A 23,689-nucleotide genomic window follows, 5' to 3' on the forward strand; every position below is an offset into this window, starting at 1 on the left:
TAGACACCAGGGACCTGTATAGGGGAGGGAGTGGGGCCCATAGACACCAGGGACCTGTATAGGGGAGGGAGTGGGGCCCATAGACACCAGGGACCTGTATGGAGAGGGCCCCATAGACACCAGGGACCTGTATAGGGGAGGGAGGGGGGGCCAATAGACACCAGGGAACTGTATAGGGGTGTGAGGGGGTCCATTGGACACCAGGGAACTTTGTAAGGGAGGTTGTCCTGTGTTAAACTTCAGCCCGTTTTGTGTTTGAGTTTGACTTTCACAAACTCCACAGTAGAATAGATAGCAGAAGCATTGACTGATGATTTTTTTTTTTATTTCACCATTACAAAACAAAAACAAAGAAGGCTTGAAACAAGTTAAAGACAATACACAACACAATGTAAGTGCTCGTTCATTTCTGAAGGGGTCTAAGATCAGAGGTTCTCAGTAGCAGACACACACAGACTTAATAGGGATGGTTAATGAGGAGCAAATTATTCCAAGCTGATGTAGGTGTATACAATTGTTGAATGCAAATATATGCACCTTGAAAATGGACCAATCGAATTCTACCTTATGGGGATTCAAATGGTCCATTGTCAAGATGCCTTCAATAGTTATAATGCTGCATTAAAGAGTACCTAAAGTAAAAAAGACAACGCCTCTCATGTAAGGCTAGGTCTTAATGATACAGGAGAAGGGGGGTCTCAGGGTTTAATACTTACAGATGTAACTCCTCCAAGCAGGGGATCTTTCCGCCCCCCTCGATATTGCGGCCGGGGTGTTTTCTCTGTCAAGGCTCTGGCTATTGGTGGCTGCCGAGGTGAGGGTGGGCTGTGGCAACGCAGAAAGAGGTTTTCGAAAAGCTTTGGCAGACTTCGGAAACATGGGTGTGTTTGTGAGGAGGGGGGGAGGAGGAGCGTCACCTGTGACCCGATTACTTTGGATCAGGTAAGTATTGCACAATGAGACACTGCTCTGTCTTTTCCCATTGGAGGTAGTTTTTAAGTCAGAATGAATTGAATCTCAGTGATCATCCCTATTGTATTATGGCAAGACTAAATCTGTAAATACCATAACACAAGGCGTGTGTGTGGCTACCAAATGAAGCCAATGATCAATGCATTTCTTAAATACTTCTGGGCACAATATATATATTCAAAATTAAAACTGAGGGAACAAATCCCATGAGATTCCCCTGAAGTGAATATGCAGTATTTCAGTCTTATTTGAGTGCATGTGATAAGATGCAGTGAACAAAATTATGTGCATAAAGTCTTACCGCACAATGAGTAGTGCATATTCATGTAATGTATTAAACTCTGCTCTGCAGGAAACCTTTACACACATTATTCTGCTTACTGCAGTTTAGTGAGTACACCCCAGCTCATTGTGTGCGAGGTCTGGTCATTCAGGCTGCGCTGTCAGGCTGCACAAAGGAAGACACACTCTACTATCCAGCACAAGTGGTCAGTCTGCCTGGTGACTATTAGAGCTGATACCTGAAGGTTCGCCACGTGGTACAATGTACAAGTAATTTGGAATGCAGTTAAGAAGCATAAAAGGAAAAAAAGTGTGGCCTTTCCCACAAAGCTTTGGACTTGTCTATTTTCGTACACGTTTTCTGCATAGAAAAAGTGATTTAAACGGAGAACCTTCAGCCCTCTAAGCATATGTGAGTCCCACGCCATCCTCCCGCGGTCTGCTGTTCAACCGCTATCAGCCCTGGTAACTTGCTCATTCGCGTCAGTCTTGGGCCTCGATTCACAAAACCTAAAAGCTTTGGGCGTGCTAACTACAGTGCTCAGTAGTTAGCACGCTCATAACATTTACTTCACGAGCGCAAAGTTTAGCGCCGCGCGGTGCGTCGCACCGGGTGTGCCAAAAATGGCGCACACATCACACAGGGTGCGCCCGAATCGTCGCATGGTGCGCCGATTCGGGCGCACCCGGTTCGGCGGACCGCGCGACGCTAAACTTTGTGCGCGTTAACTTAGCGTGCGAAGCCTAGCGCGACCTAAAGCTCTTAAGGCGTGCTTAGGGCCTTTCACAGGCCTGCTAACACTTAGCATGCTTTTGTGAATCCAGCCCTAGGTCTTCTGAGCATGGCGGGAGGTTTAGTGGGCACGTTTTTGTGTGCGTTTTCTGTAAACCATATGTTTTTATACAGAAAAACACCGCAGCAGCAGTTACTGTAATTGATATACAAAATGGGCAAAAAGGGCAGAATTATGCTGCAGGATGTCAGTTGTTTTCTACGTCTGAAAAACGCATTAGGTGTGATTAGCATGAGTTCTCAGTTTAATTCGTTTTTTCTGAGCAAAAAATGCACATAGAAATAGACAAGTGTGCCCTCTGCCTTACTGAAAAAATGGTTACATGAAGCCAAACAGTATTCTTTAATTCAAAGTGCAACATTCAACCCTCACCCACAAATGTCATAATCTGAGTTTAAGCATGTTTACTGATGATGTAATCCCTGCAAAGCCAAGCGCTGGTTTATACAAAAGAGATAGGCTTAGTGGTCCTGCAGTGAGAGGAGTAAGAAAGCTGACATTTGTATTTGTTTATATAAACCCCACGTGTCACGCTGATCATTTAGCGTCAGCAGATCGAGACACATATGCAACATGCATGCAGTCAGGGTAGTCAGGCCCTGGTCAAGACACCTGATCTGGACACTTGTTCTGGTCAGTGAATCGGGAGGAATTACAGGCAGAGGATCAGCAACACAGCCCAACAAGTATTTATAAAGCTTTACGAAGAATTAAAGATAGCAGCCTCCATACTCTTCTCATTACAATACCATTTTTAATAAGCAATAAGAAAAGTAAATGCAGTGACCCGATCCTAGCAGTAAAAGATAACTGAAGATCGGTTGCTGCTCCTTGCCTTGTAAAATAAAGCCAGGAATCCAGTGTGATGAGGCCCTGATTCCAACAGGTAGAGACCCGCTGTACAGAGTAAGGTGCTTACAGATCCTGTATCAGAGGAACTGGAGGAATGAAGCAGAGTTTGTTTGCCCCCTGCGGTCTCTAACAAAATGTTAAATGTGTAAAAAAAATAAAGTAAATATTTCACAAAGTGGACACTACATTTTTATGGACAGCTCAGTCACCAAATGGAAGCCATCAAATGCTGAACTGTTCTTGCAGTCTTGGTACGATTTTAAAAAGTTGCACTTGGCAAGTAGCGGTCAGGTGTGCTTGAGTTCTGGGTCACATGGGGTTCTCACTGTGACATTAAGGCCCGATGTGGCTTCGGTTAGCTGGCGGCGGTTGGATTTGTGGCTGGTTTCCACATTTTTACCATCATGGACCGGCTGCCAGTCCATGTCTTCACCAATCTGTGATAGCCCGAAGGATTTAAGAGCAATTGATGATCTGTAAGTCTGAAAAATCAAGAAGTGCTTGTAAAATGTAATTACTTGGTCTTCTTTCCTTCCTGTGCTTTGACCTTGCTTCTGTAGTTGTGGTACTGAGAGTCTGTGCTGAAGATCTTGTCCCACCATGTGAATGTGGAAGCATAGTTACCTACGAAATTCATGTGGTGGAAGTCGTGGAAGCGGGCTCCAGCATAAAACGGGATCAGGTGCAATGGGTTCAGGGGAACATCATAGCCACTAAAGAACAGGAAGACAATATCAGTGTTACAATCTGCAGAACAGATCATTGCAAAGTTACACTTTGACCAATCCATGAAACTGTCTTTTTTTCTACAGTAAGTCAATAAATAAGTCAATATTTACATGTAACCCTCCATAAAGTCATAGGAAGGGTGTCTTTCACAGGCAGGAAAAGAATCCCAATCACTGACTATTGGATTATCGCTCTGCCCACTGCATTTTATGCAGTCTACCTTCATAGGTGACACCCTATCAAAGAGCATTATGCATGCTTAACAAGTAGGCCTTCTCTGCAGAAATTAGATCTGGCATTGTGTGTAGTCAGCCAGTACAGCACCTTCAATAACCTGACTGCTCATATTGTCTTACAAGCTACTCCTCTGCATAGCAGTAAATGCTGCAGGAGCAGTTTGGAATACAGCTAACAACCGGGCACTCACCCTGGGCACTGTGATACTGAAGGACTGATAGACAGACAAAAACCATACTTTTTAGGAGTTAGGAGAGGGGGAGACCCTTTGTGTATGGGGAGGTGTGTGATCTCTTACCGCACCTCCCTTGTGGCTGCGTCCCCCTTCGTTCCTTGTAACTTCTCTGTTGTAGCGGCGGCTTATTGAAGCTGTGAGGTTGCCCTTTATCCTCACGCCTACACTGTACGTGGTACGCTGGTGCCTCCCTTTTGTCATAATCAATGTGCGCCTGGAACGCATCAACCAGGCGCACATTGATTATGACAAGAGAGGAGCGCCAGCGTACTACGTGTCAGTGTGAGGGCACCCTCACAACATCAATATGCTGCCACTACACCGGAGAAGTTACAAAGAACGAAGGGGGACGCAGCCACAAGGGAGGTGAGGTAAGAGACTGCACACCTCCCCATACACAAAGCTTCCCAGCTAGGTCTCCAGGTTTTATTTTTAGATTTAGGGAGAGTACAGAAGGGTTGGGATTTTTTTATTTGCAGAAAGCTGAAGTAATGCCCTAACAGGAAGCAGATGCCACACCTTTGAGAACTGTTGGATGTATATCGTGAGTTACACTACTGGTGTAATGCAAGCTACGCAGTTTGTGTAAAGCCCGTTAAAGGGACTCTGAGCAGTGCAGAAACTATGGAAAGATGCATATCATTTTAAAGCTCTCTTTCTCCTCTTTCCAATGATATATAAACCACCACCCTATGTCTTTTAGTTTTCGCTATTTTCGCGATTGAAATTGCTGCGGCCGCGATTTCGATCACGAAAATAGAGAAAACTAAAAGGCGTAGGGCAACGATTTAGGTGTCGTCAGAAAGAGGAGAAAGAGAGCTTTAAAATGATATCCATCAAGCCATAGTTATATTGTATTACACAGGACGACACTTTCCAGAGTGTCAGCAGCTCCATTCTGCTGAATGCAGCTGCTGACTTTGACAAAAAGTCGCCCTGTGTAATACAATATAACTATGGCTTGATGGATATCATTTTAAAGCTCTCTTTCTCCTCTTTCTGACGACACCTAAATCGTTGCCCTACGCCTTTTAGTTTTCTCTATTTTCGTGATCGAAATCGCGGCCGCGGCAATTTCAATCTCGAAAATAGCGAAAACTAAAAGGCACAGGGTGGCGGTTTATATATCATTGGAAAGAGGAGAAAGAGAGCTTTAAAATGATGTGCATCTTTCCATAGTTTCTGCACTGCTCGGAGTCCCTTTAATGTTTTCATGCGCTTTCTGCATACAGTACCGATTACTGAATCTGGCTCATTGACATTTCAGCTAAATACTTCTATTGTTTACGGGTTTCTGAAAAATGATGTTCCTCATAGCAAACTATTGTCTCGGTGGTAACATAAGAAAAGGTATAAGAGGGGAATTCAAGAGGTGTCAGGAGAAAAGATGACACAACACTACTTTATTCTTAGTAAGAAAAAAACAAACAAACATACTATCAAATATCGCTATAAATTTGCAGTGTAGTCTTGGCACTATCACATACCGGTAACACACACATGTTAAATTAAATGTATAAATGAAAGCATTCACTTCTAATTACATGTTAGTCTAAATCAAATAGGATCACAGTTGATAAGAAGACATCAATATCTCCCATTTGGTCCTAGTATTCTTCACCCCACCAGCTTTGGTCAAATGACCAAAAGACGGCTTTTTCATCTCTGCCAGAGCTCAGGTAGGAATGAGGCAACTAAACCTCAAAATCTATTTATGTGTCCAGCACCAAGGCCCATATGCAATTCACTTTTTAACCTGAGTTTTCTCCTAGGTGATATTTTCAATAAATACCGTATATACTCGCATACAAGCCGAATTTTTGACCCCCAAAAAGGGGGCCAAAAGTTGGGGGGTCGGCTTGTATGCGAGTCGTGGGTGGTGGTCTGCGCCCCCCGCCCGCCCGCTTGCTCGCCCCCTCCCTCTGCGGCCGCTGCTGCTATTACCTGCTTCAGCGGCCGCTTCCTAATCCGGGTTCCCCTCTTCATCCTGCGGACTCCGTAAGTGTATCACAGCAGCGCGCCCGGCGCTGCTGCTGTGATACACTTACGGAGTCCGCAGGATGAAGAGGGGAACCCGTATTAGGAAGCGGCCGCTGAAGCAGGTAATAGCAGCAGCAGCAGCGGCCGCGGAGGGAGGGAGGGAGCGTGTGGGGCAGTGCGGGGCAGGGCACTATACTAGCTATACTGAGCACTATACTAGCTAAACTGGGGCACTATACTAGCTAAACTGGGGCACTATACTAGCTAAACTGAGCACTATACTAGCTATACTGAGCACTATACTAGCTATACTGAGCACTATACTAGCTAAACTGGGGCACTATACTAGCTAAACTGGGGCACTATACTAGCTAAACTGAGCACTATACTAGCTATACTGGGCACTATACTAGCTATACTGGGCACTATACTAGCTATACTGGGCACTATACTAGCTATACTGAGCACTATACTAGCTATACTGAGCACTATACTAGCTAAACTGGGGCACTATACTAGCTAAACTGGGGCACTATACTAGCTAAACTGGGGCACTATACTAGCTAAACTGAGCACTATATTAGCTATACTGGGCACTATACTAGCTATACTGAGCACTATACTAGCTATACTGAGCACTATACTAGCTATACTGAGCACTATACTAGCTAAACTGGGGCACTATACTAGCTAAACTGGGGCACTATACTAGCTAAACTGAGCACTATACTAGCTATACTGAGCACTATACTAGCTATACTGGGCACTATACTAGCTATACTGAGCACTATACTAGCTATACTGAGCACTATACTAGCTATACTGAGCACTATACTAGCTATACTGAGCACTATACTAGCTATACTGAGCACTATACTAGCTATACTGAGCACTTTACTAGCTATACTGAGCACTATACTAGCTATACTGAGCACTTTACTAGCTATACTGAGCACTATACTAGCTAAACTGTGGCACTATACTAGCTAAACTGAGCACTATACTAGCTATACTGAGCACTATACTAGCTATACTGGGCACTATACTAGCTATACTGAGCACTATACTAGCTATACTGAGCACTATACTAGCTAAACTGGGGCACTATACTAGCTAAACTGAGCACTATACTAGCTATACTGAGCACTATACTAGCTATACTGGGCACTATACTAGCTATACTGAGCACTATACTAGCTATACTGAGCACTATACTAGCTATACTGAGCACTATACTAGCTATACTGAGCACTATACTAGCTATACTGAGCACTATACTAGCTATACTGAGCACTTTACTAGCTATACTGAGCACTATACTAGCTAAACTGGGGCACTATACTAGCTAAACTGGGGCACTATACTAGCTATACTGAGCACTATACTAGCTATACTGAGCACTATACTAGCTATACTGGGCACTATACTAGCTATACTGGGGCACTACCTACCCATACTGGGCACTTTACTAGCTATACTGGGACACACTAGGGGAATAAGGCGGCCAGCATTTTCTACCCCCGGCTTATATGGGGGTCAATCATTTTCCCCTGTTTTTTCAGGTAAAAGTTGGGGGGTCGGCTTATATGCGGGTCGGCTTATATGCGAGTATATACGGTAAATGCATTTTACACCACCAGCAAGCAAACAAATACTTACAATAATTTTGACAGTACTTTTTCACCTACTTTTTGGTACTTCTTCCATTGCAAAGTGCTAAAAAGTCAATTTAAATCGAAGTTGTAAAATTATCTCCTAAGAGAAAACCCAGGAGAAAATGTGAATTGCATATGGGCCCAAGTGTAAAAAAAAAGCAATGCAGGGAAACTATAAATATCTTGTAAGAACAACTCATCTTGTAAATAACAAATCATCAACAATGATGGTGTACTTGAAGCTCATTCACACTAGGGGCGTTTTCTGCCTTTTTTCAAGCGCAGGAGATTTTTAAAATCACCCACAAAACGCTTATGCAATAAATCTCTATGAGAAGGTTCATATCAGCGTGGTTCATGCGCTGTGCGTTCAGCAAAGCGGTGCCTGTACCATTTTTGGGGCATTTTTGCTATAATGGAAAGTATAGGAAGAGTGTTAAATGCTCACAAAACCGCTTTATGTGGCGATTGCGTTCGCGTTTCTTTAGAATAGATACAATTGTATTTATTCTTTTCCGGGTCAAAGGGTTCACTTCCTGACTTGCGCCAGGGAGTGAATTACAAATCCGCTCTGGAAAAGTGCTTCAAAAACAGCTTCTACCAGAAACACAGAGCGCAGTGGAGCGCCGGGAGGGGGAAAAAAACCCACAAAAACGCAAAACGCTTGCGATTTTAGGTGTGAATGAGGCCTGAAGGGGTCTAGGGCTAGGAAGACAATCTGGTGGGTGGTAAGCAGACTTATGGTAGCTACAGACATAACCTAATTAGAAGTTTTTTTCCTATGCCACAAAGACTGTGGCAAAGTCACACATTAATTCACAAGGCAAGAGCAAGCTATTGCAGTATATAGTCATTTGCAGATGGTAACTCTTCTTACCTGTGGACATCTATTGTTTCCATGAGCCTGAAAGTAACCCACGCCCACAAGAGAATGACGTGATTGCAGAACACCATGATCCCGATGAAGAATCCAGCTCCTAGTATCAGTGTTTCCAGAGGATGAGCATATTCAGCCTGCATCCCAAATGGGGACTGTGAAATACATACAAACACGTCAGACATTTCCACCAATTCACCAGGACACTATTATCCTCTTCAAGCCTGTGTGTTTTTATGATTATATCTCTCTATCTTTCAACCAGCTCCAGTATAGTTGAAGTGAGCCAGCGAGAATGTCCATAGGGAAGTTCTGCTAACGTGATTGGGTGGACAGCACTCTCTCAAACTGCTAGGTTTCAGAAAGGTTGTAGTAATAGTACTCCCACACTATTCTGACAATTACAATGCTTCAAGTTGTAGATTTTGCTGTGACTGGAGAACTGTTCCCTATGGACGTTCTTGCTGGCTCACCTCAGCCATACTAGCTCTGAGAAATCTGAATATTAATAAATCAGAATCCAGCTGTGATTACCAGAAACTCGTGGTGCACTTTGTGGATGTATTTGTAGATACGCTTGTGGTGCAGCAGTCGGTGCAGGAAGTAGTGCCAGGTATCTTCAATGACAGCACAGCCGAGACACTGGGCTAGCAACATATACCTACAAATATATCAAATCAGATATTAACCAGCTACACACAGATGTTATTTACTGCAAACAATCCATCAGTGTCATAAAATGACCCCCACCCACCAGTGGTCCGGACACTACATTTCCAAATGCAAACCAGAAACAAAACAAACAAACAAAAAAACGTATGAGATAATTAAATGTATGAATGAGTAGTACTAATGGTAAATAGAACACCAGTAACAGAGAGATGAGCCGCATACTTTTATTTTCAGTTTAAAGGCTCCATTTGTAAAACTGTGTTCTAAACAGCAGCCACTGCAGTCTGATGTAAAATCTGCTTCTTTCAGTTGCAAATCAAACAGGTGTAATGACTTTTCAGCACTACAATGTTATAATCAGTTCTTTTTAAGCCAGATAACAGGGGTTTCCCTTCTATTTACTTTTCAGGATATCAGACTAAATATCACTAAAGAGTTTTTTTCAATGGAAATCTGAAGTGAAAATAAACTTATGATATAATGATTTGTATGTGTAGTAGAAAGAATTAAAACATTATTAGCACAGATATGAGTCTCATATTGTTTCCAGTACAGGAAGAGTTAATAAACTTCAGTTGTCATATATGCAAAAGAGCTTCTGTGAGCTCTGCGACTTTATAAAGTTGTGGACAGCACTGTCTTTTGAAGCACTTATCTCAACTGTCTCTCATTGTTTCTTCTTTGTTTATGGTTTTTCTACAGAGAAAAGTTCAAAGGGTCAGTAGCCTGCTCTGTGAAATCATTTAAAATTCTGAGTGTATTGTGGAAACTGCAATGATATTGTTATAAAAAAAGCTATATACCTGAAAATAAAAATGACAATATTTTCTTTGCTAATGTTCTATTAATTATCTGTACTACACAACCAATTAATTATATCATGAGGTTTTTTTTTTTTTTTTGCTTCAGTGTCACTTTAACACTTGCTGTACAGTAAAACAGAAACTGTTCTCAGACAATTTCTTAGCAGGACTAGTAGTACTATATATTATTCAGTCGTTATACAGTCGTTTGTGACTCATTGCAACGCCATTGACCACAGCCCCCCAGGTGCATACATATGTCAGTGCTGCAAGTAGAAATGGGTGCGACATAACGGTAAAAGAATATCGGTCATTTTACCAATCTTCTATTATCCACTATAGTCGAATATCGGTAATTTTACTGATAGTTTACTATGTTTTATTACCCTGTTCTCACACAGAACCCTTCCTCTTAATGCCTAACACTAACTCATCCCCCCAGGTTGTGCCTAACACTAAAACTCCCCTGTGCGTACATATGTAATCGCCACTGGGAGACTTGGGCGCAGGATACAGCCGGTATATGGCTTATCCTGCTGCAGCACAAGTCCTGGCAACGTGAATTACTATTCCCCCTCTAAGTGGGTAGTGGGGAATGATATAATTGCTGTATATATGAATTGTAGTGTTTTAAAATGTACAGTAACTTCTGCTCAGTCTTCTGGCGGCATCAAATTTACTCAGTGTGCAGTCAAATCTCCTGCGCTTGTCCCCTGCTGGGCATCTAACATTAACACCCCCCCATGCCTAACCCTTAAGACCCCCAGGGCGCCACTATAGGCGTTTATGGCTGCGCCCAAAGGTAATGGCGCATATTACATACAAATTTACATGACCCCGCCAAGCCCTTCTATCCTCCACTGCATCTTGAAGTCTGTCCAGACTACTGTGTGTTGCATCCAAAATACTATCTAGCCATCTCATTCTCTGCCATTCCCCACTCCTTTGGTCTTCAATCTTTCCTAGCACCTTATCCAGCAACAGGGTCTTCTCCAATGTGCCCTGCCTTATCAGTGTGTGCCCCAAGCATTTCAGATGTATACAGGGCTGTGAAGTCGGAGTTGGAGTCGAAGCAATTTTGGGTACCTGGAATCGGAGGTTTCATAAACTGAGGAGTCGAAGTTGGATGATTTTTTACCGACTCCACAGCCCTGGATATATATATATATATATATATATATATATATATATATATATATGTCACACACAGTATATACCTATGTTACACCTATAGACCTATGTTTAACCCATCGTGTCACCTGGTACTCTTTAAGTGCAGGTTAAGGGAAAAGGTAACTCCTTTACTGCAAAAAATGCACTCATCCTTTAGACACTGAAGGCAGTTCGACTAATGACAGTAACAAAAACACATAAGTCATGCCTAAAGATATTTCAGATAAGCATGCAATCTGTAGACGTGCATGTTTTTGTGTACATAACCGCGACTCACATACTACTGGTGACAGAGGGTTCATGATCAAGGACAGATTCTGTAGACTGTACACAGATGATTAACACAACAACAGACTATACAGGGAATTGTGCTGAAATGAGACAGATGTGTTGCAAATCTCCCCGTTTTCCCCAAGCAGGCTGTATCACCAATGTGGGATTTCTCCTTTCTCTTCAGAGCAGGAAACAGAGAACCAGAACTGTAGCTTCAAGCTGGCAGCAGCCCAAGCACTGCACCACCAGCAGCTAGTCTAAGAATGTAGAGAACTGGAAGCATGACATGTTCCCGCTGAAGTCCTAAATGCAGTGTAACTGTAGTGAATGTGATCAGCAGTGCTATGGATGGCAATCTACATTTGATAATGTGAATGAGGCCTGGGGCAGAAGTGCATCAGTCGCCCAGAGCAACTGTATTTAAGATGCTGAATTAAAAAAAAAAGACTGGTTGCTGTGGTAAATTGTACCAGTTTCTGTGTACTTGTCTTAAAAAATCTTATTTTTGCTGTATTGGTAATACGTTGGCACTGTTGTCATAGGGCATTATGCCATGATTCTGTCATGGTGGCAGCCATATTTTTCTAAGGGTCCATTCACACTATACACATTGCTAACGATAAGATTGCAATAGTGGTAAAAAGTCACAACGCACATTAGAAGTGTGATGCAACGCAAACAATAAAGCATACAGTACACTGAAAGTGTGCTTCACTGCCACTGTAAACGTGTACATTGTCCAGTAAGGGCAAAGCATGCTGTGCATTACTCAGATGGAACCCAGCACCTGATATGAACATGTCATAGGCCTAGTGCACACCAGAGCGGTTCTGCTGCGGTTTGCGATCCGCTTGCGGCTGCGGATACGCTTGGGTAATGTATTTCAATGGGCTGGTGCACACCAGAGCGGGAGGCGTTTTGCAGAAACGCATACTCCCAGGCTGCTGCAGATTTTGGATTGCGGAGGCGTTTCTGCCTCAATGTTAAGTATAGGAAAAACGCAAACCGCTCTGAAAAACGGCACTTCAGAGAGGTTTGCCAGGCGTTTTTTGTTACAGTAGCTGTTCAGTAACAGCTTTACTGTAACAATACATGAAATCTACTACACCAAAAACGCTTCACAAAACCGCAAAATGCTAGCTGAAACGCTACAGAAAAAGAAGGAAAAGTGTTTCAAAATCTGCTAGCATTTTGTGGATCTGCTAGCGGTTTTTGGTGTGCACCAGGGCTTAGAAATATAATTACATTGGATGCAATTGTTTTGTCTCTTGCGACGTAACGCAATGGACACAGTGTGAAAGGACCCTTAGGTTAGGTTTACACTGGGGCCTTGCCTTTCCTGTAAAAACAGGATTGCAACTCAACAGAAGGGAAAAGTCACATTGTGCGTTTGGTATGTGATGCAATGCACACAGTGAAGCATACAATCAATTACAGGTATGCTTCACTGCAACTGTAAGCATGTACTTTGTCTGCTACCACACAGCATGTCTCCTGTTATGCTGCTGGATTTCACCACACTGGCTAACATACTGATGTGAATGTACCACTGCAATACAATCACACTGCGTTAGCATTGCACCAGTGTGAACATAGCTTTAGTGCACTGCTAGAAATATACTTACAAACTATTTGTATTCTGATGCGAGACAACAGATATATTGTAGGTGTTATATTGTAAGCTTGGGGATTTGCTAAGCATTGGCCATGCCCCTGAGAGAACCACTGCTAGAAATATACTTACAAACTATTTGTATTCTGATGCGAGACAACAGATATATTGTAGGTGTTATATTGTAAGCTTGGGGATTTGCTAAGCATTGGCCATGCCCCTGAGAGAACAATCCAATAAATGAGAAAATACATAAGATGAATAAATCCTCACCATCTAGGCATGGTATCCCAGTCATAGGGAATACTGAAGAACTCTGTGAAGTAGAATGTGCCAAGAATCAGAGGCAACTGGATGCAAAAATGATTGAATAAAAGCATCTTAAAGCATCTCCACTGGCCTTCCCATGTCTCTGGCCGGTCCTGTAATAAACACATGGATACAATCATAGGAAGAGCTGCTAAAATATATACATAATATACTGCACATGAAGCAATACACTGCACCCAAATGTTCCATTTAGAGCTGTACAAAAAATCTGGCATTTTCTTTTTTTTATCTTATTGTATTTTGTTTACTACTTTTGAACATATGGTTATGGCAGTGTCTCTTGCATGTGCAGCAATGCATGCCGGGAAATGTAGTCCATGGATGCGATTACATCCACAAACTACATCTCCCGGCATACAAGAGACACTGTAGTCATAGTCAAAAGTCCATACCACAGTCTAAAGCCTGGTACACACTTTCAATTATTTTAATATTTTACCACATTCATGTAGTATGAGGGTTTATCTACACAAGCGGCTCATAGTATTCAAGATCTGTTGGTCTTCATAATACATGGAGGTGGTTATATTAGCAAATCAAAATTGGAAGGGTGTATGCACCATAAAGCCATGAATTTTAAGAGGAACCAATTACTGATCATGTTTTTGGGATGAAAATGGAGTACCCACAAAAACTCCATACAGATAGCATCTTGGCTCTGTAGTGCTCTAAGATGAGAACCCTAGACACTATATCATCATCCTGCCCTAGTAAATGAATAGGATTTTGCCAAGACTGTCCCTAAACTATGCTGGGGCATTAGACTGCAAGCTCCTTTGTAAAGAGTTGTGTAATATGCCAGCACTGTAGTAGTACTTAACATGCAACAGAAATAATCACACAGGTCATTTTTTGGTGTAGTGAGCAGGCAGGTGACACAAGAGACTGTAGCATTAAATAAAAAACAGGGGTGTTCACTTCCTTTCTATGCAGAACCATGTAATTATCTCACCAAACAATAGAATCCCTTTCCTTCAATGGACCAGGAAAAGTAGTTTACTACTTTTCCTGGAACAGAAGATTACTATATCAGAATTGATACATTGTATATTTATACAAATACAGTTGCTGGGACCTGAGGACTGAGTTTACTATATCCAGAGGTTTACTACAGATACAACAGCTTCAACATATGTAATTGGAGGTGAGAGACATATGGAGGCTGACATATTTAATTCCTTTTAAACAATGCACATTGGCTGTTCTGCTGATCCTCATACTTTTAGCCATAGACCCTGAACAAGCATGCAGATCAGATGTTTCTGACAAAAATGTGACATTAGCTCCATGCTTTTTTTCCAGACACTGCTGTCCAGAAAGATCAGCATGTCTGGCAGCAACAGGCATAGTTTAAAAGGAAATAAATATGGCAGCCTTCATATGCCCCCACCTTGGGTTTCTCTTAACCACTTCAGCACCACAGGGTTTTTTGCTTAAAAACCAGAGCAATTTTCACATTTCAGCGCTCCTCCCATTCATTCACCAATAACTTTATTGCTACTCATCAGATGTAAATGATCTATATCTTGTTTTTTTGCCACAAATTATGCTTTGTGAGGGTGATATTTGCTTTTAGTAATTATGCTATTATCTGTGCATTTTAAAGGGAAAAATTAGAAAAAAAAGAAAAAATACACTATTTCTCCATTTCCATGCACTATAGTTTTCAAATAAACAATGTTACCATAGGTAAAACCCACACATTGTATTTGCTAATTTGTCCTGGTTATCTCAACATTTAAATAATGTTCCTAGTACAATGTATGGCGATAATATATTAGTTTCTGGTTTGTGTTTTTTGTTTTCTCATTGTACTCTATCAGTAATTAAAAGCCCTTATCTTCATGATTAACAGTAATACACTCTCATGGCATACATATTTTAAAAGCTAAGTCCCTACGGTAACTGTGTATTCTCCCTTTTCAATGCTGTCACTTTTGTTTTTGTTTTTACAAGTATTTATTTAGGGGTATAGAGTACATGAAAATAACATTTTTATTGCTTTTCATTCAGTTTTCCGGTAAAAAAAAATCACATGACTTAGCCCTCAGTTGTCAAACAACACAAAATCTATTCTCTCACTTGTCACGGTTAAAATGATACCCTATATGCATAATCAGATATCTTATTGGGCATACAGCACACTGTTTACCACAAGTACACCTATCTACTCCCCTGAGCTTCAAGTAAAGTTTTGTGGGGAGTAGATAAGCGTAGCAAGGGAGGTAAAGTGGTTAAAGAGACTCTGAAGCGAGAATACTTCTCGCTTCAGAGCTCATAGTTAGCAGGGGCATGTGTGCCCCTGCTAAACCGCCGCTATCCTGCGGCTAAACGGGGGTCCTTTCACCCCCAAACCCACCCCCGCAAAAGTTGGTCGTAAAATTGGTCATATATTTCCTCTTCCTGGAGGCAGGGCTAATGGCTGCAGCCCTGCCTCTAGTCGCGTCTATCAGACGCGCATCTCCGCCTCTCCCCCGCCCCTCTCAGTGAAGGAAGACTGAGAGGGGCAGGGGAGAGGCGGAGATATGCGCTGACAGACGCGCGTGGGGCAGGGCTGCAGCGGTTAGCCCTGCCCCAACCAGGAAGAGATCCCCGGCTGCTCGGAGGGGATTTGTGAGGTGAGGGACCCCCGTTTAGCGGCGCGATAGCGGCGGTTTAGCAGGGGCACACATGCCCCTGCTATCTATGAGGTCTGAAGCGAGATTTATTCTCGTTTCAGACTCTCTTTAAATTGCTCATTTAGCCATTTGCCCAGAATTCCACTGTAATATTAGAGAAAGTGCATTATCCAGAGAACTGCAAATCCCAAGTACTTCAGTCTCCATATTCCTTACTAGCATTGTGTAGTGACTCTAAATAGAAGACTGTTTAAGCAAGCCATGTAAAGAGAAGAGACACACCTGCTGAATTTTATATTTCTGCATGTAAGGTATGAACTGGAACAGGAAGCCAGGTAGGCACAAGAGGAAATAGATGACTTCATGGACAAGAAGGGATCCCCACGTGGCTATCTGGAACTTGGTGTAGTTGTCTAACATGTAGGTCCAGGCATACTTAAATGGTCGCTGCAGAGGATTATCTGGCAGAAGAGAGTCAATATATTCTACAGCAAGGTAAGCTGATGTCAGCACGCTGTCATTAGACGCCATTGATAACTGCTATTAAATGAAGACTGGCAGGGGTAATATTCAGGGATCCTGCATGAGAAAGATACAAAAAATGATGGTTATTAAAACACTCATTTTAAAAATAATAAGCAGCGCTAGATTCTCGGTTTGTATCTGTCTGGCTATGAACATTTGAAACAATTTGTTGTAACCCACATTTGTATATGATCACAATATACCTATATGTAAAAAGTAGTTCTATTAATTCTATTCTATTAACAATAAATACTTATTGAGTATCTATGTGTATATATCATATTAAATTGTCATAACTACACATGCTAATGCTCATTTTTATTATTATTATATGTTTTATTTGCATTGCAAAATATGTGTTCACAACGCCATACATTTAGGAAATACATATTGTATGGGCACCGCTCACTTCGGCGCGGGGAAAGCCGAATGACGGCTCTCCCTGCTACCACTAAACTCCCTGGTGGCATTAATCCATTGATCTACCAATAATTAACACCTGATCTCTACAAGAAATGACAAAAAAATAAATAAAGCACATCCTTTTAACATGCGAAGATCTAAACAGTTATGCACACATACATCACTTTGCATAACACTAGTAATAATATACACTGCTCTGGTAATAATAAATATATACAATGCTAGTAGTAATATATATATATATATATATATATATATATATATATATATATATATATATATATATATATATATATATATATACATACACACTGTGCTAGCATTAAGAAATATGCACAATGCTAGTAATAATAGATATACATGCTGCTAGCAGTTAGAAATATGCACAATGCTAGTAATATTAGATATACATGGTCCTAGTAATAAGAAATATGCACAATGCTAGTAATAATAGAGACACTCTGTGCTAGCAATAAGTACTATACACTGTGCTAGTATAACAGATACGTTCACCATTTTCTAGAACACAACTGTGAAGCTGCAGTCACCTGTGCAGAATGCAGGCATGAGGGGACAGGTATGTATAATACATAGACAGGTATGTATGTGTAGCGAAGACAGGTTTGTATAATTCACAGACAGGTGTATATGTGTGGTGGAGACAGGTGTGTACAATGCACACATAGGCATGTATATGTGGAGACAGGCATGTACTGTATATTTGGTGATGACAGGTATGTATAATACACGGACAGGTATGTATATGTGGATTTGTGGAGACAGGTATGTATAATACAGAATATATAATATTTGGTGAAGACAGGTGTGTACAATGCACACATAGGCATGTATATGTGGAGATAGGTATGTACTGTATATTTGGTGATGACAGGTATGTATAATACACGGACAGGTATGTATATGTGGATTTGTGGAGACAGGTATGTATAATACAGAATGTATAATATTTGGTGAAGACAGGTGTGTATAATGCACACACAGGCATGTATATGCGGTTACAGGTATGTACTGTATATGGTAACACTCACCCTCCCGAGTCAGCAGGCTTGTGTCAGCGCAACCTATACGTCTCTCTACTCTTTATACGTTCTTCTTTTTCCTCTTCTGCACCGGGACAGACAAGTCATAGCTGTCACGCAAACACCGAGCGATACCTTTCTCAGCATTTGATTGGCCAGCACTGCTGCACTTCCACACGTCATGGGAGCGGCTCGGACTTTCATTGGCTGCTGGCATGGAGTGAGCCTAGGCAGACTTCCGCAAGTAACCAATCGGCTGCTGCTGTTTCCTCTGTTCACCATAACGTTACCGCGCCCCCATGGGTAGCGTAATTCAGAAAGCCCGCTACGTGGGCGGAGCTTAAGGCTGAGATGAGATAGCTGGGCGGATTGCTATGGAAACAGCACGTGGGTTTAAATCTCAGTCGCGGGAATGTAGCGTAGGGAGGTCGCACTTTGATTATACGCCTATATGAAAAAAAGAAATGTTCTCATGTATTCAGGCCACAAAGCTCCCAGTTGTTCCTTCCTATTTGAGAACCAAGCCGTTTTGTCCTTCCTTATTTGCACCTACTTCAGGACTGATGATATATACTGATATATGTAAATACTGTACAGTATATGTGCTTTCTTACTGACTCTAAACTTTATGCCCATCCTGTAAATTGGGAACTAGTGAGCTTGAGGCGACCCAGTGGCGTAGCTAAGTAGCTCTGGGCCCCGATGCAAGTTTTACAATGGGGCCCCCCAAGCACTCTATACATAAATTGATATAGCGCACCAAAACCTGCCAATGGCAATTACAGTGTCAGAGGTGCAAGAAGGGGATGGGGAACAGCTTGTTAATGATTACTACTATTCAAAGCATCTATAAAAGTGATTATTATGAGCACATGTCCAATAGAGAGCAAATACTGTAGTTGACGGAGGGCCCTTCGGGGCCCCTCTGGCCCAAGGGCCCCGATGCGGTCGCAACCTCTGCAACCCCTATTGCTACGCCCCTGAGGCGACCCACCTGTAAATTGGGACCTATTGAGCTTGAGGTGACCCACCTGTAAATTTGGAACTAGTGAGCTTGAGGTGACCCACCTGTAAATTAGCATAGCTCCCAACTGTCCCTTTTTCAGAGGGACAGTCCCTTTTTGGGAGCCCTATCCCTCTGTCCCTCTTTCCTCCTCATTTGTCCCTCTTTCTATGTAAATATATATATATTTATAGTAAAAATGTGTTTGATTGACTCTAAACTTTATTCCCATCGTTTAAATTGATATATTACTAATTTTAAAATGTTACTATGAAGGAAAATGAACCAAGATAGAAAGGACCAGTGTTGTTTGAATTAAAAAACAACATGTTTTTGTTATGAAATCTTTATGGTATGCGTGACTAGGGGCATGACCAGGAGTGTTCTCGTCTCAAAAAGTTGGGAGGTATGAATTAGGAGCTAGTGTGCCTTAGGTGACCTACCTGTAAATTGGGAACTAGTGAGCTTGAGGTGACCCCTCCACATCCTGACGATTCCTTTTTGCCAAAAGTCCCAAAATTTGCAGCGACACGCTTGGCACCCCAACTCGTCAACCCATCCCTTTTTTTTTGGGGGGGGGGGGGGAGGGGGTCTGTAAATAATCAGCACCGGGTGTCAATTTCCCTAGATACACCACTGACCTGGTGACCCATTAGCTCCAGATAAGTAGGGACTAAAACTGCATGTTTTTTTTTTTTAAGACACTATAAGCCATATGGAATTCTCTTTTTCACCTGCGTTTTCTCCTAGGAGATAATTTTTCATCTTCAATTTTAAATAACTTTACATCATTTTCAATTAAAAAAGTACCAAAAAGTAGGTGAAAAGGTACTATCAAAAATATTTTGAGTATTATCTTGATTTCTAGAAGCTTAAGGCCTCTTTCACACCAAGACGTTGCGTTTTAGGGGACGTTAAGGTCGCATAACGTGCCCCTAACGCAACGCATGGAGGTGTTAAAGTTGGACGTCAGATTGAGTAGCGTTATGCAGCTCTTGGTGCGCTGTTTTCATTCTATCTATACTGCTAGTGTTGTCCGGATCATGAACGATTCGGATCTTTGATCCGAATCTATTTTGAGAGTCGAATCATGCGAATCATCAAAATGAGTGATTCGGATCGCAAATGGGACGGGGCCAGGAGCGACACGCCCCCCTCTCAGCGGGCAGCGGGGTCCTGGAAGCAGAGCAGAGATGGATCGCTCTGTTGAAGGGGAGGCAGCCTTGCACAGCCACAGGTAGAGGAGAGAGAGGGGACATCGGTGCCACTGCCAGATATGTGTAGAGCACACATACTGGCTGAAATGTGCTGCTCATTATAGGCTGTCTGTTCCGTAGTTGTGCACAGTGAACAAATTGGAAACTTTTGGCACAGCTCAGTAACGTTACAGACAGCGTGCTGGGCTAGGACAGGGCAGGCACTGTGATTGCAGGGCAATATGATCCTCCTGCACTGCTCTATACAGCTGCACTTCACTTCTGGGAATGCTTTGGGGAATGCTTTCTTTCACTGTGCCACGTTTGCATTCAAAGTATACAGATGAATATATAGGTGAAATATATGTAAAGCATATGACTGCAGCATGTGGGTATTGTGTGCAAACAAACACTTCTGCTCTCTGCTCGTCCCTCCTCCCTTCTCTGTCCACTCCCTGCCCTCTGTCCATCTTCTCCCCTTCTCTGTGTGTCCACCCCTCTCCCCTTCTCCTGTCCTGCTAGTCATTTCACCCCCGAATGCTTCCCTTGTAAAATGATCCGAGATTCAGATCAAAGATCCGGATCTTTTCAATGATCCGATTCGAATCATCCAGATCATTGAAAAGATCCGAACTTCGCATCTCTATATACTGCTAGAACAGCGCTCCAGGATAGTGATGGGAAGTCTGGATCTTTTCAAGTATTTGGATGATTCGAATCGGATCATTGAAAAGTTCCGGATCTTTGAACCAAATCATTTTACTAGGGAAGCAGACTGGGGGTGAAATGACTAGCAGGACATTACTTTCTCTGCACTGTACTTTCTGTATGTTTCTGTTTCTTGCAGACATCCACTGTGAACCGAATCGTTCATTGTGATGATCCGGATGATTTGACTCAAAAAAGATCTGGGTCAAATGAACGATTCATTCATGATCCGGACAACACTACGAGTCCAGGTTACGTCACCACACTGCAGTAATCTTAATTAGCCATGTGGCTAGTCACTGAGCATGTGCAAGCAGTCTAACGCAGCTAAAGCCCAGTATAACGCACAGCATGCTGCGCTTTCATTCAACGTGTAGCGTTACAATGTAACGCAACGTGGGCACTGTGAACAGCACATTGATTTTTCATTACTGTGAGTTGGGCTGTGTTACGGGCTACACTAACGTGGGACTTTAACGTCCCACTGTGAAAGCAGCAGAGCCCATTCAGACTGCAGGCATTTACAGTCGCGTTTTGGAAACGCGTGCGGATGGCCCGACACGCACGACATCAGACAGTGCATAGAGTGCACTGTCTGATGTTCGCACTGCATGAGTTCCGGACCTGTGCGGTTCGGGAACGCATGCTTTTCAGTGATGGGATCAGCCACGCAACGCATACAAACGCGGATGGCGTGCGTTCGTACGCGTTGCGTTCCACATCCGCGTTTTGTAATGTGAACTGGCCCTAAAAGGCATTTTATTCACGAGTTTAAAGATATCACCTAGGAGAAAACTCAGGAGAAAAAGTGAATTGCATTACTGGACATTTATAGGCCCATATGCAATTCAATTTTTCTCCCTAGTTAGGTGATAATTTTTCATCTTGTATTTAAAATAACTTTTCAACATTTTGCAATTGGAAAAGTACCAAAAAGTAACTGTAAAACAGTTATCAAAATTATTTGGAGCATTTTCTTGCTTGCTGGTGATTTTATTTACGAGATATGAAAATATCACCTGGGAGAAAACTCCGGTGAAAAATTGAATTGCATATGGGCCTATAAATGTCCAGTAGACTTACTTCAGGTAAGATACATCTCTATGTAGAGGGAAGCCTCTAGATAGCATAGTCCATCCCGTCATTCTAGTGCCGTCCCCTGATGAAGTCATTTGACTGGGTGTGCCTTCGATACTCTTCAGACGAGCTTCGGAAGTACTCGTGTTCCTGGGTGCTTCTGAAGAAGGGTGCATCTACACTGCGCATATGGGAGACTGGGCTTGAGTGTGCGCAATGCGAATGTGCTCATCTTCGGAAGTACTTATGTTCCTGGGTGCTTTTGAAGTACTCGGGGATGCACGTACTTCTCAAGGCTGTCTAAGGATGTGTAACGATTGGGGAATTATTTCCGTGGTCAGCACACAGGACACGCGCCGACACTACGGAAATCCTCCACAAGCGTGTAATTTGAGAGAACCCAGCTATGGCGCTATGCACCTGTAGAGGGGATTCCCACCGGCAGATGGAGCTATGGAGTGCAGACGAACACAGCCTCTGCACAGCCACAGATGCCAGATGGGAATTGTACGAGTTGAAGCAATGCAGGGCTGGATAGCCCTAAAAGAGAGAGAACATAGAGACAGAATGAATGTGTGTCCACCAATCTAGTCGCCACCCAGCGACAATGAACACACATCAGCAGAAACAAAGTATGAACGCAATCGCAAGACTGGCGATTGCCAACAGTGACCCAAGACCGAGCAGGACAGATCACAAGTGTAGAGAAAGGGCACAGAGACAGAATGTATGTGTGTCCACCAATCTAGTCGCCACCCAGCGACGGTAAACACACAACAACGGAAACGAAGTGGGAACGCAATCGCAAGTGTAGCGAATGCCAATAGTGACACAAGACTGAATCAGACAGAGCACAAATGCAACAAGAAAGACATAGCGCAAAACAACGATCAAAACAACAAGGAAAGTAACGAACGCTAGCTAAACGCGAACACCGCACTCATTCGCAACAGTGAACGCGTTTAAGACACGATCACCTCGCGTTAGGCGCCCGGTGATAAGCGTGCCACCCTAACTAACCAATGAAACACAAACATGAAATAGAGAATGCGAACGCTTGCTAAACGGTTACCTCACCGAGCCTACAGCAAGCGTTCGTACCAGACAAGACAGACAGATGGGACTACCAGTAGCAACCGCTGCTCTGGCTAGCACCCCTAAGGCAGAATACAGAAGGAACCACCACTGCTACTGCTAGAGCGGAAGCGATCCAGACAGACAAACAGATGGGGCTACCAATAGCAACCGCTGCTCTGGTTAGCACCCCTAAGGCAGAATACAGAAGGAAGCACAGCCACTACCACTAGGGCGAATGCAATCCAGACAGATGGAGCAGCCAGTAGCAACCGCAGCTCTGGCCTACACTCCCAGACAGACAGAACGATTTCCTGTCGACCGCCGCTGGCGACAAGACAATCGAGACAGAGAGACAGAACAAGGCAATACAGATAATACAACCTGACTGCACTAGAAGGGATGCCTAGTGCAGTCCCAAGGAATACTCTAAGATAATCTTTAGCAAACAATAGCAAGGCTGACACTCCAGGAGAGTTTAGCAGGAACAAACCATCATGACCAGCAAGGAATTCTGGGAGCAAAAGGTATTTATACTGCAAGCCATCA

The 23,689-nt window shown here is 42.8% G+C and overlaps 1 protein-coding gene across 1 annotated transcript; it reads right to left on the bottom strand.

Annotated features, from left to right (window-relative positions):
- Positions 1–303: 303 nt before the first annotated feature.
- On the bottom strand, positions 304–18,248 carry MSMO1 (methylsterol monooxygenase 1). The gene is made up of 6 exons (XM_068278834.1): positions 18,092–18,248; positions 16,377–16,673; positions 13,420–13,568; positions 9,148–9,274; positions 8,614–8,768; positions 304–3,613 (listed from the first exon to the last, which is right to left on the bottom strand). Exons 2-6 carry the CDS (start codon positions 16,623–16,625, stop codon positions 3,415–3,417), a joined length of 879 nt encoding a protein of 292 aa, XP_068134935.1. The 5' UTR covers positions 16,626–16,673; positions 18,092–18,248; the 3' UTR covers positions 304–3,414.
- Positions 18,249–23,689: the final 5,441 nt, after the last annotated feature.

The sequence above is a fragment of the Hyperolius riggenbachi genome, chromosome 1, assembly GCF_040937935.1.
Source record: "Hyperolius riggenbachi isolate aHypRig1 chromosome 1, aHypRig1.pri, whole genome shotgun sequence".
In the NCBI taxonomy this organism is placed as follows: Eukaryota; Metazoa; Chordata; class Amphibia; order Anura; family Hyperoliidae; genus Hyperolius; species Hyperolius riggenbachi.